This window comes from Juglans regia, chromosome 16 (genome assembly GCF_001411555.2).
Source record: "Juglans regia cultivar Chandler chromosome 16, Walnut 2.0, whole genome shotgun sequence".
Taxonomy (NCBI): Eukaryota; Viridiplantae; Streptophyta; class Magnoliopsida; order Fagales; family Juglandaceae; genus Juglans; species Juglans regia.
This window is the reverse complement of record NC_049916.1, coordinates 6,371,690-6,384,560: the sequence shown is the minus strand read 5'-3', so window position 1 is coordinate 6,384,560 and position 12,871 is coordinate 6,371,690. Positions and strand designations below refer to the sequence as shown.

At 35.8% G+C, this 12,871-nt stretch overlaps 1 protein-coding gene across 1 annotated transcript; it reads left to right on the top strand.

Annotated features, from left to right (window-relative positions):
* Positions 1-2,269: 2,269 nt before the first annotated feature.
* Positions 2,270-3,736, top strand: LOC109007452 (phospholipase A2-alpha-like). The gene is made up of 4 exons (XM_018987124.2): positions 2,270-2,404; positions 2,747-2,795; positions 2,946-3,071; positions 3,552-3,736. Exons 1-4 carry the CDS (start codon positions 2,270-2,272, stop codon positions 3,734-3,736), a joined length of 495 nt encoding a protein of 164 aa, XP_018842669.1.
* Positions 3,737-12,871: the final 9,135 nt, after the last annotated feature.

Sequence of the window (12,871 nt, the reverse complement as noted above, 5' to 3'; positions counted from 1 at the left end):
AGTTGTACGAGCTCGGGTTGCAGCCCTAGTTCTCAGCCAAATATTTATCCTATTCCACTAACTTGCCTAATCCAATGTGATATATTTCTAAAGTAATTTTACATACAATCGTAAAATACGTAAACGCCGTATAATCGTTTTGAAAAATAATAAGGTTCACTATTAAAAAATTAATTAATTTTTTCATGTGGATCTTATGTTTTATTCATTTTTTTTCAAAGAGATTACGAGATAGTTGCACAATTTACGGTTACAAATATCTTTTCTCATATTTTTATGGTCAATTTATTTGTATTTGCCTATTCCGTTGAGAACGTTCTTAGGGGCCAAGCTAATGCATGAGCTGTCTGTTCCGATATAAAAATAAAACATATTAGGTTAATTACAAAGAAATCTAATAAAAGTAAATTTTGCAAACTGATTCAGTTTTAATAGATAAAAAAATCTATTCATCATCTATTTTTTCATCATCCCATGATATGGTATTCGATGATAGGTTCACAAGTAAGATAGAATAAATATTTTCTAATCATCTAATGACACATCATGGGATAATGAGAATTAGGAAGATGCGTAGATATATATATAAATGTATAAATATATGTATATATATATTGAAAATTCAAAATCCTAATTCTAGATTTTGTAATCACAACAAATTTAGTTGTATCTAAAGACATAGTACTATAAAAAGAGTTTTTTGACAAGCATTTTTCCCTTTTTTCTTGCTCTGTCTAGCGAAATCTTTGTGTCAAAGTTGTGTAGATTCTGATATTAGCTGTCAAGAATATATAATATAGACTTTAAATTGTTTCACAATATATCAATATCATCTTCTTCAAGTATTGATCATAATTTTCTTTTTCCAAAAAGAAAAGAGAAATATATGGCTAGATCAGTACTAAATTAAAGATACATCGATATACATTGAATAGTTGAAGAGCAAATGTCTCAGTGATTTTCATTTTGAGGACTACTTTCTAATTATTATCAGTATGAATAATTTCTAGAACTGAATATTTTGATGATCAGTCACAAAAAGATTCTATAAAAAAATATATAAATTGACATAGTTTGATATAATACGTTAAATTGTAAAATTATTTTTATTATAAAATAAATTTAACATATCATATGAATGCATGTCAGTTTATGAATTTAAATTTATAAAATGTCAATATTTTATAGCAATTATTTTATATTTCATGTTCATACAAATCAAAGTAATTTATTGATTAGGAAAAGATCAATATATACACCAAGAAAAATTCTTCACATCAGTTACTATTTATTATCTCATACATCACACCTTATGAAAAATATCTTCATATTTTATAAGAAAAAAAAAACTATAAATATAGAATGTGAGAATGAATTGCTGATGTTGTACTTTTCAGCATTGACATTGGATTAGCCACATAGTTTTTTATCTTCAAATTTAGTAAATATCATCCATATTTACTCCACATTGAATTAATTAAATTATTTTCATCTAAAATATAAGATACAGTAAATTCATTCTTCTTTTCAAATATGAAAAAAACTATACCAAGTTTAAAAGTGTCTTTTGAGATTTTTATTCATAAGAGATTTTTATTCATATGAGATTTTATCATCTATATATATATGAGATTATTATATTATAAATTTTTAGATTTAAAAATAAAAATGAATATGATTGTTAGAGGTTATTGAAGATTATGAAAATAAAATATAAATTAATTAAAAAAATAATATTTTATTACTATAGATAGTTTGATAACTGATCTAATATAGATTTTAAATTTTGAATAATTAATTAAAAATAAAAAAATTATTTATTAGTCAAAATTTAAAAAATAGAATCTTCAATGGAATGTTAATGCTATTACACCGGTATGAAAACTGTACAACGAAGGTGGATCAAACAGTACTACGAGGTGATATTTGGTGTCAGAAAATCTAATTTGGGAACAATAGCTGTCAATAGACAGATCATCCACACCAGTTTTGTCTTTAATGTGACGTGTTAGGGGTTAAAAAAAGGCTGGAACTCGGATATCCTTTCTCCTTAAAAACCTTTGACCCTCCAAGGCAATGGAGGCATTGAATATTCACCTCGATCGATCTCCTTTACTCTTAATTTCTTTCTGGTAATTTAGTTTCTTTGGGATATTCTGCCGCCACTGCAAGACATCCAAAACTCCAGCAGCTAGCAGCTTGTTTAATTGGATCTTCTATATATATTATAGCATTTAAGCATTAGGTTTCAATTTTTTGTCAGTAATTAATGGCTCCTGCAGACAAATCATTGAAGTATGTTCTTCTAGTCTCATGCTCCCTTGTCGTCCTCAACCTTTTCTGTATCGATCCCGTCCATTCCCTAGACCTCGGTCTTAAACTTAAAGGACCTGCTAAAGCTCTGGTTTGTTAATCTTCTTTATCCTCATTATAGATACATATATAATCTTTTGCAGTAAGCACTCCATCTTACGTACCAACGATCTTTTTCTAATTTCTTATTTTTTCAATGCCATGATTAATCATGTAAAAACATTTCAAGAAGAGATTTTATGAAAATAAATTCATCAACTGATGTTACTTGATGTAGTACAACTATTTTTATTATAAAATATATCTAACGTAAAATATGAAACTACGTCAGTTTATAGATTTCTTTACGTGAAATCTCTTTATATCTTTAGTAACACTTCTCATCGAAGAATTGCCATCTTTTGTAATTATTTGGACGTTATTGGTTTTGTAGGCTAAACACTTCAAGTGCAGTAGAAAATGCGAGTCAGAATTCTGTAAAGGTTAGAATATATACCAGTCTTTAATTTGGGGGCGTTAAGGATAATTCATTGATAATTTATTCATTAATATTTTGATCTTTTGAGGGTTTAACAAATGCTTTATTTAATTCTTTCTGCTATTGTCTTGTGATAAATATATATAATTAATAGTTCCTCCACTCCTGAGATATGGCAAGTACTGTGGGCTATTATACGGTGGATGCCCTGGGGAGAAGCCTTGCGATGCCCTCGACGCTTGCTGCATGGACCATGATGCTTGTGTGGGAAATAAAAACCGTATGTTCATGAGTACTCGTCCACGATTTCTAAACTTATACTCCTTTTTTTCACAACTTTTATCATTGCTGCATGCATGCACTTGATAAAATTATAAAGAAAAAAGATCTAGCTAGTTATTTTCATGTTGTCAATATATATATATATATATATATATATATATCATATAGCTAGGATGTCCATTAAAGAAAGGAGAGAAAAGGGCCGGAGTATTAGGATGACCATTCCTTAGTACAGATCATGATCAGTAGTCTGACAGATCGATCATGGAGACCAGACATATATACCATGTTTATATAAGTACTGTTTGGTGTGAGATTCGTGCATTTATTAATTTGTATGATCATAAATGAGTAGTTGAACTCAAAATGCATGTCGTGAAGTTGATATCAAGGAATATTGATTTGAAGTTTGAACTGATCATGATCATCATAAATAATAAATTAGTTTGATGGTACTGCATGTTTTTATTTTGCTCAGATGGTTATGGCTATCTAAACAGAGAGTGCAGCCGAAACTTACTGAAATGTATGGCAAAGGTAAAAAAGTCAGGAGCTGAGACGTTTCAGGGGAGCAAATGCCAAGCTGGTGAGGTGATCGATGTTATTACTGATGTCATTAAAGTTGCTTTAGGTGCTGGAAAATTTGTTCCCCCATCAAAATAGCATTAGCTAGGCTGAATTTTCCTTGCTCGATCGGTCTGCGCGCATGGAGATCTAGAGGGAACAAGTTTAATCTCTCTCTCTCTCTCTCTAAGAGGGCATTTCAGTACTGTGGGCAACAGTTTTTTGTTCTCTTCGTGTTTTTGATTCATGGGTAAATGAAGGCTTTGAAAAGTAAGCTAGTCATGGTAATTAGAGTGCGTATTGCAATTGGATTGAATCAACCAATTATATTTAATCATAATTGCTGAGCAGACATATTTGTCTGGTATCACGTGCCGAGCACTAAATTACAACCACCTGACATGAGTCACAAAGCAAATTAATATGACCGAAGATAATAAAATCTAAAATAAAAAATAATATTTTGCCTGTCTCCTAGAAGTATTCGTTAGACCAATGGGCATTCTTTGCACCGAGAGTTGTTCTCTAATTCAATTCATTTTATTTTATCTAATTATTATAATTTTTTTAAATTTTTACATAAAATATAATAAATAATTTTTAATTTTTTAATTTTATATATTAATTAATAATTTAATTTTTACTTAAAATTATTATTTTTCAACTATTTTTTTCTTCAACCTAATTATCCAACAAATACATTACAACTAAAGGAAGAGAAAAAAAAAAAAAAGTAAAAGGGGAACTAAACAGTAGAATTGTAAAACTGTAGAACTTGGAGAATATTTTTAGACTAAAAAAGTATTTTGTAGATGAACAGTAGAACTCCAAATATGGAGAATAGTTTGACTTTACTGTAACTCAAAAGTGGAGTATTAGACTTCTGACTATTTCACACTACATGAACAAATACTAATTTTTTCCAAGAGTGACAGTCGTGGGAAAAAGTATATTTTTAGTGGGAAAAAAATTTTTCTACCAATTTTTTCCGTAGGAGACTCGTGGCATATAATAGGTGGAGAAAGAGTTTTTTTCTACCAAATCACAAGTTAATGGAAAAAACCTTCTATTTCTCACGACATTTATGGCGGTTAAAACTTTTTTTTCTTCGGAGCAAATAAGGTCTCATTGGTATAATGTGGTGAGAAATAACATCATTCTCCATGGAAAGAGGTTGTGGCAAAAAGTGTTTACCCACAACATACCTCTATGGAAAAAGTGGTCTTTGATCTTTCCGATAAAATACTTTCCTGAGAAATATATATTTTCCAAAAAGTATTTCGTCGGAAATACTTATTTATGAAGAAATTTTATTTTGGAAAATAATTACTTTAGGCCGAAAAAACATTTGCCACGAGTTTCATTAGCGGCAAGTGCTAAGAGATTTCAGAAAAAAAAAAATTGTCAAATAAAAAAATGAGACTGAACCAAAAATAATCATAACAAATAGTCTAATATAGGCTATAATTATTATATCTGAATCGATGACAGATTATAACTAACCCAAACAACTACATTTAATTAAAATTTGTTTATAATTAAACTAACTTTAATTTAATTAATTAATGAAAAAATGCATAAGTTTTCTAAACTAAGCCCCATCACACAACTCATTGTTCATGCATACATAGCACACTCAACATAATCAAATCTGTTCAATTCTTGGACTTCAAGTTCCTCATGTAAATTCAAATCCATAAACCATTACATTTAAGTAAAATCTAAGATATTTGCCGCTCATACACATACTCAATTTATCAATTATAAAACTTACTAACATATTTGCTGCCCATCTACATCAATCCAACACAATTACAAATTTCAAAATTTTAATAAGCTTCATTCATGGCTCCACACAATTCTCAACGTTCACATTATTTTTCTTGGTTCATTGAAACCAACACATTCAATGTATAAATTTGCTCATATTATTTATACACCAAGCCCAAACACAATCATAAAGATTTATAAGCTTCATTCATGGCTCAAATCAATTCCAGCCCAATATAACACAAATTGCCTATGTCCAAGCATTCAAATACAAGATCATTTAATCAAGTGTGCTTATTAATCTAAAAGATAGGGAAATAAAGGTTATACCAAAACTCTAGGGGCTAAGAATGTCTTGGATGGTTACTGGTGAAACTGCCCGTAGGCTTGAGATAAGAAAAGTAGCTACAAGAAAAAGAACTTTGTTATTATTGTGCCCTACACCCTAAATCGTAAGAAATAAAAGGTCCAATAATGTGAAGATCTAATAAATTGAAACAATTAATCAAATTCAAAAGTATGTTGGAAGATTAATAGAATGACACAAAAATTTGTTGTTGTGGTAGTTCATTAATTCTCAACAAGACAAAGACAATAGTAATTATTTATCACTCCAACAACACAAGTGAAGCCATTCCATTCCATCCACTCCATTGCAATCCAAATAGGCTATCGCCCAACCAACAAACCAAAAACATACAACATGCTTGCTGCCCTAAAGGACTTTTAATTCATTTATCTCGTGAGCCCAACCTAAATCCATCACACAATCCATTGTTCATGTATAATACACTCAACATATTCAAACCTGTCAAATTCTTGGACCTCATGGTCCTCGAATAAGTTCTAATCTATAAACCATTGTACTTAAGAAAAATCTAACCAACTCTTCAACTAAATCAGTATACACATATAAATTAAATCTATTATCCATTTAAACTCAATATCCAACAAACCCAAATAATTACATAGCTTCACAAATCTCAAATCGATAGAATCATCAACACATACTAAAGGTGAAAGAGGCATAATAGCTTAAGATTTTCAAACAAATTGTGGGTAAGGAGAAGTGAGAACAATGGAAACATAAATGTCTGCCATACCTCAGCAAGAACTGTAATTGTGGCACCACAATAATTTCTGAATTTCTCAATGTTTTCACCCAACATCCCAATTAAAGAACCTGCTTGGGACCCAACAATCAAAAGCCTTATTGTATTGGCAGCCATATGTCCTGCCGCAATTTTTGTCGCTATAATACTATCATCTTCCTGTAGGAAGGAAAGTTTTTTATTTGGTTAGAGCCAACACAACATCACAAAAAAAGAAAGTTGCATGACTTCTTTTTGGGGCAAAGTTTTTAAATTTCTGCCCACAGGTCTTCCAGTTCTTATTGTGCCATCAGTAATTGTGGACATGGCTAGTAGCCTAGTACACACAATGATAGCCTTTTCCAGAAAAAACAAGATGCTTCTCTACTTGAGACAAGATAGAGCCCAAACACTCCAACTCATTATCCCATGTGTAACACAAACCCAGGGGCTGCCAGAATGTGATAAATATCATTTGAAAATGATATCTTGAAGAATAAGAAATGGTTGACGGTTGCCTACTTGACGAGGATATCTTGTGGAAGGGAAAGTCCTTAAACTTCATGTTTCAGACCTCTGCCATTAGGTTTCAGAAAGACAGTTCAATAATGCTACTACAAAAACCATTATAGATGAGTTGCATTCACATCAATGCTCTCAAATCTAAACTTGATTCTTGAGTGATTACATTCACCAAAGTGAATAATATCCTTTGGAGACCAAGTGGTTGGCCACCTTATTAATATCACACTATCTACGGGTCCATATTTAGTATGTGATATAACTTTTGGTATTAAAGATAATCTTCAAAATAAAAACTTACTAAATTGCTTCCCAGTGACAACACACTAAATTGTTTCAGAATAAAACCAAGCTCATTAGCAAAATACCAAATTTGAAACATAGGAAATCATATAGTAAAACAGCTCCATCATCATTCGGTTAGGACCAAATTAGAGCATTATAATATTTTACAACATAGATAAATAAACACAACCCAAGACACAAGCTTTCCATCATAAAAGAATTCAGTTGGCTTCAAAATAATACCCAAATCAAATAGAGTCAAGTTAGGGTTTTTACCTTGTTCTTAGCTCATTCTCAAGATGTAAAATGGAGGACCAAATAATGCTATAGGCGTGTAGATGAAAGAACACAAGTGATTGCATTGAAAAACCTCAAACCGAAACATCAATGGGTAACCTTCCTTTAAGAAATCGAAACTCATTCGAAACCATAATAGAAAGTGAATCAAAATGGTCTTACCTTCAAAGTTTTCCCTTTGGAAAGATGAGAACAAGACCTTAAATCAAACTTGGAAAGAAGGTAAAATGGGTAGAGGGATGAGGGCATCGCATGGCTTGGGAGGAAGAAAACCATTCTATGGTCGCATGGCTTGGAGGAAGAGATATGTAGGAGGTGGGGTGCAGTGACGACTAGTGACTGGAGGAGCCATAGGCGGCTGAGGGTGGCAATGGCCATGGCTGGAGACGGTGGAGGTGCACGGATCTGCTGGGATCTGAGAGAGAGAGAGAGAGAGTTGGTGAGAGGGCGAGGGGGAAGGCCTCCGGTGGCTTGACGGCAAAGGGAGCCTTCCGCGGCGGCGCAGTGGGGAGGAGAGCCTTGACAGTCGCACAAACTTGTAGAGAGAGAGACAGAGAGAGAGACGAGAGTATCGCAGGGGTTGGGGGAAAAAGAAAGGAAGAAGGGTTTTAAATTCTTATTACTATTTGCAACAAGTTGTTATCACCGCAAATGGTATTTAGTCGCCGAAATTACCAATTCCCAGAATTACAAAAAACATTTAATAGGCAAGTTTATTTGCAGCGATAAATAATCGCCGCAAAAAGATATAAATCTTGTCGCAAAAACTATTAACCTATGAGAGGAAAATATTTCTGATAAGATTATATTCGGCAATACAAAATTGCCGCAAAAAACTAACTTTGTCACAAAAACTATTTATCCACGAAAGTAAAAATAATTTTTGTAAATTTATTTTCGGCAACCTGAAATCGCCACAAAAAATGTTTATTTTGTGGCAAAAAATTTTTTTCCACAAAGTTTTACTTGCCAACATGATTTCGTGGCAAAAGGCTTGTCTTTTTTTCCATCGATTATTTTCGTGTCATCAGCATACTATTTGCCACGATCATATATCGTGGGAAAAGAATTCGTGGCAAAAGCCCACATTTGTTGTAGCGTCAATACAAACTACTTTAATAAAAGTTAGGAATAATTTAGTTAGGCATTGGCATTTGGCTATGCCAATACGAATGCTCTAAATCAATCATATTTGACGAAAAGTTTGAGGTTTGGACGTTTTGAGGAGTAGGTCAAAAACTGGTTTGATATGTGCAGAGAGATGTATATACGTGAATTAATATTAGATACTAGAATTAATGGAATTATTTTTATTGTGCAATATCCATCACATTCGTTTAATTGGGCCGGCCCTCACCTGACATGACTTGAGGAACATGAGCTCAAGGACTGTTTGGAAGTTTCATCCTAGATTTGACGATGGCTCTTTATTGGGTTTTGTTATCTGGGCTAGTTGGGCTTTCTGAACCCGTTGAATAAAGGACTGTTTCTCCTACAATCTGGACTGATTTAGGCTGTGTTTGGATAGTGATCTGATATCACTTTACTACTATTCAATATTTTATTATTACTTTTTACCTAGTTTTTACCACTTTTTACTAATATTTAATATTTTATCATTACTTTTCACCATTTTTTTACTAATATTCACAGCTCATCTGAGGTCACCTCACTACCCAAACGTAGCCTAGTGTTTTCATTGGACTGAAGCCTAGAACTCAAAGACATGCATTATTGATCCCTCAAGGTTAAACCTTTAGGTCTCATTTAGTTACACAAACTATTTCATTTCATATCATCTAATTATTACAATTTTTTCAAACTCCTACATAAAATATAATAAACAATTCAAATTTTTCAAATTTTAAAACAAAAATTATAACAATATTTTATTCAACTTTCATCTCATTCATCTATGTAACCAAACAAGGCCTTAGCCTTTAACAAAACACCCCATCACAACTAATGTTGTACATAAAAGTAAAGACTCTAGGCCAAGTTAATCCCAACCCATCCTCACTAAGGGGGGGAGTTGCCATTGATGGTTTTTATACTATGGATTGTGTTACTTTGACTAAGAGCTGTGGTGGTTTGAAGAATGTTTCATTTTGTGTTCTAAGCTACCTAATGGACCAAAGCAACATTTCCTTAACTTGATTAGTTGTAGTGGAAACATATATTGATAATATTTAACTATATATGAATAGTCTGGAAGGGGAGAAATAATCATTCCCGGCCCACTATGATGAATAGGGTATCAATCAATGTGGTCTGGAGCCCCCGACAATGATCCGGTGGGGCTATGCGACATCCGTATGTAGTATGCACATCCCTGGCCGTGAATAAGAAGTAAATGCAAGGAAAATAAAGAGATTGAGACACATAGATTTACGTGATTCGACATAATGCCTACGCCCACGAGTGTTTGGAGAGGAGAAATCCACTTTAACATGAGTATTTAATAGTCTCTTCTTTCTCACTGTACAATGGAAGTCAGAGATCTATTTTCTGAATGATATATTCTCACTAGAGCTCTCATCGTAAGGTTGAAGAAGTTGAAGAAGAAGTCTCCCCTGTAGTCATCTGCCCCCTCCAATAGTGGTAAGGAATGACAGCCTTTTCCCTTGCGTGTCTGACCTCTTTTTTTTTTCTCCCATTTCTCCTATTTCTTTTCCTTTTCGTCTCTTCCTTCCCTTCCCTCTTACACATTCTTTTCCCTTGTCCCCTCATTGTCTCCCCTTTCTCTCTTCTTCTATTGTCTTCTAGTGGGGCCTTTTGATGGACTGGGTCTGGGATATTTTATTCTCTTTAGTTATCCATGATTTTTAAGGTCAATTTGCTCCAATAAAAGGCATTGAGGATCTTTAAGATAAAATATGCGACAGAGATAGTCCGTTGAAATATGTAAGAAATAAATTCTGGGAGGTGCACTCGATCGCCTAAGGTGTGAGCACGGAGTTCGCTTTTGGCGAGAGATATACTCAACGGTGTCAAGTGCAAGCACAGAGCTTGGCTTTTGTTGGGAGATGTATTTGACGATGTTAGGTGCGAGCGCGGACCTTGACTTTTGGTGGGAGCCTGGCTCGACTGCGTAAGGTGCGAGCGCGGAGCTCGACTTTGACAAGAGACGGCTGGAGAGCGTATGGTGTGAGTACAGAGAGCGACTTTGGCTAGAGATGGGCTTAACCACGTAAAATGCGAGTGCAGAGCTTGGCTTTAAGTGTAAGGGTCGGGAATCATGTGACTTTCCCGACCGTTGGTCGCCTGAAAGGCCAGGAGGTCCCTGACCTTTCCTGGCCTTAAGTTCGTTGCGAGGGAGATCGGACTGTTGAGTGACTTGACCTGCCTATTGACTCTCGACAAGGAACAGGTAGGGTCGAGCGGTCCTTGACCTTTACTGCCCGTGACTTCATTTGTATAGACATTTACTTGAAGGAGAGCATGAGGTCATTTTTATTTTCAATGGTGTTGGCAGGAGTCAAAGGATTTATATCCAACTTTTGCATCCCAACGAGTCAAGGGACTTGACTTTGTTCTAACGAGAGTCAGCAACTCAAGGGACTTGTGTCCGACTGGTACATTGTAGCGAGGGGACTCGACATTGTTGGCGCGAGGGTCGGCAAGTCAAGAGACTTCTGTTCAACTGTTCGGGAAGTCAAAGGACATGTGTTCGACTCGTACATCACGGTGAGTCAAGGGACTCGGCTTTGTTGGTGTGAGGGTTGGCAAGTCAAGGGACTTATGTCCAACTTCTGAATCGCGGTGAGTCAAAGGACTCGTCTTTGTTGAAAAAGATGCTTGCCCATGCTTAAAAAAGCCAACTCGATTAGTGTAAACAAACCCAAATCGTCAATGTGAGATTTGCAAATCTGAATCACTTTACTAGAGCATGGTGAAAGTTGGAGGCGTGTGGAGGAGGCCTGTGGGTAGCCATGTTTTGGAGATGATGAAGATTAGGGTGCCCGCGATGCCAAAAAGTTTATTTTGATGGAGGCATATTGAGATGCCTGAACGATACCTGAGTGGGGCTATTTAACCAGTGTTTCATGCCACAAGAATCAATTCTATTAGTCAAAATGAAATTCACACAAATTTTGAGAGAGACAAATCGAGGTGTTTTAGCCACCATAGCTTATTTTTGCTTGACTGAAATTGTCCACTATCAGTTGTTATTCCTTCATTTTTTTTTTTTTTTTTTTGTTTTAGCAATTGTTGTAGGTTTGATGGGCTTTTGGTTGTTGATCATCACTATGGGCGAATAAAGACATAGAATGTGGCACGAGATATGCAACATGTGGTGGAGCACCTTCAATACCTTGTCATCATCGTGGCCGAGCGAGAGTTGGTGCAAGGTACACTGGAGGCAACTCGTGTTGTGTCAAGTCTCTCCTTGTGGCCGTGATGATCTGTGGCCAAGCAACTCCAGGAAGCTCTGGCCATGCATGTGGGGGCCGAGCATGGGCTAGTGAAGCATGTTGCATAGGCCATGCAACGTGTGCTGGAGGTTGCTCATGCTAGGTCAAGTCTTTCCTTGTGGCTATGATGATTTGTGTCCAAGTAAGATTCCAAGTAGCCGTGCATGTGCTGGTGTCGAGTGAGTTGCTCATGTCGGGATGGTTGCTCGCCATTGGTGAGGGAGCTCTGGCTGAGCAATGCTCAGACCGGGCAACCATGGCCGGGAAGCTTTGACAGTTGCAAAGGAGGAACTGGTGAGGCCCAGGAGGTCGTGGCTGAGGCGCGTAATGTTAGGAAGGGCACTGGCCGAGCTGCTCAGGGGTAGGTCAACTTCTGGCTGGGCAAGGGTTGCTCACCATGCCTGGACGAGGAACTTGGTTCACGGCCGAGGATCTGTGTTTGGGCAAGCAACTCTGTGTGGTCGAGATGCCTTGTGGCCATGGAGGTTATGCCCACCACGAGATGGCCAAGGAAGGTCCCTGGTGTGCCCGCCACAGGGATGCCGAGTAAGGTTGTCGAGAATGCATGTGATGGTCAAGCAACTTGGCCGAGTAGCAGAAAGAGGCCGAGGAGTTTGAGCAGCGACTTAGAAGTATGACACCAAGTAACTTGGCCAAGAAGAGTCCCTCACTGAGGAGGGTGTGCACGCGATTGGGTGGTCATCATGGGGCCATAACCGTGCAGGCATACACATCCCCTAGTGATGGATTGCCTCGGGGGGAGGAAAGAAGCCACTAGCAAACCACGTGGTGACTGCCGGTGCTACTCACTGGGCTCATGATGAGGAAGCCATGAGACTCCCAAGTGCATTACA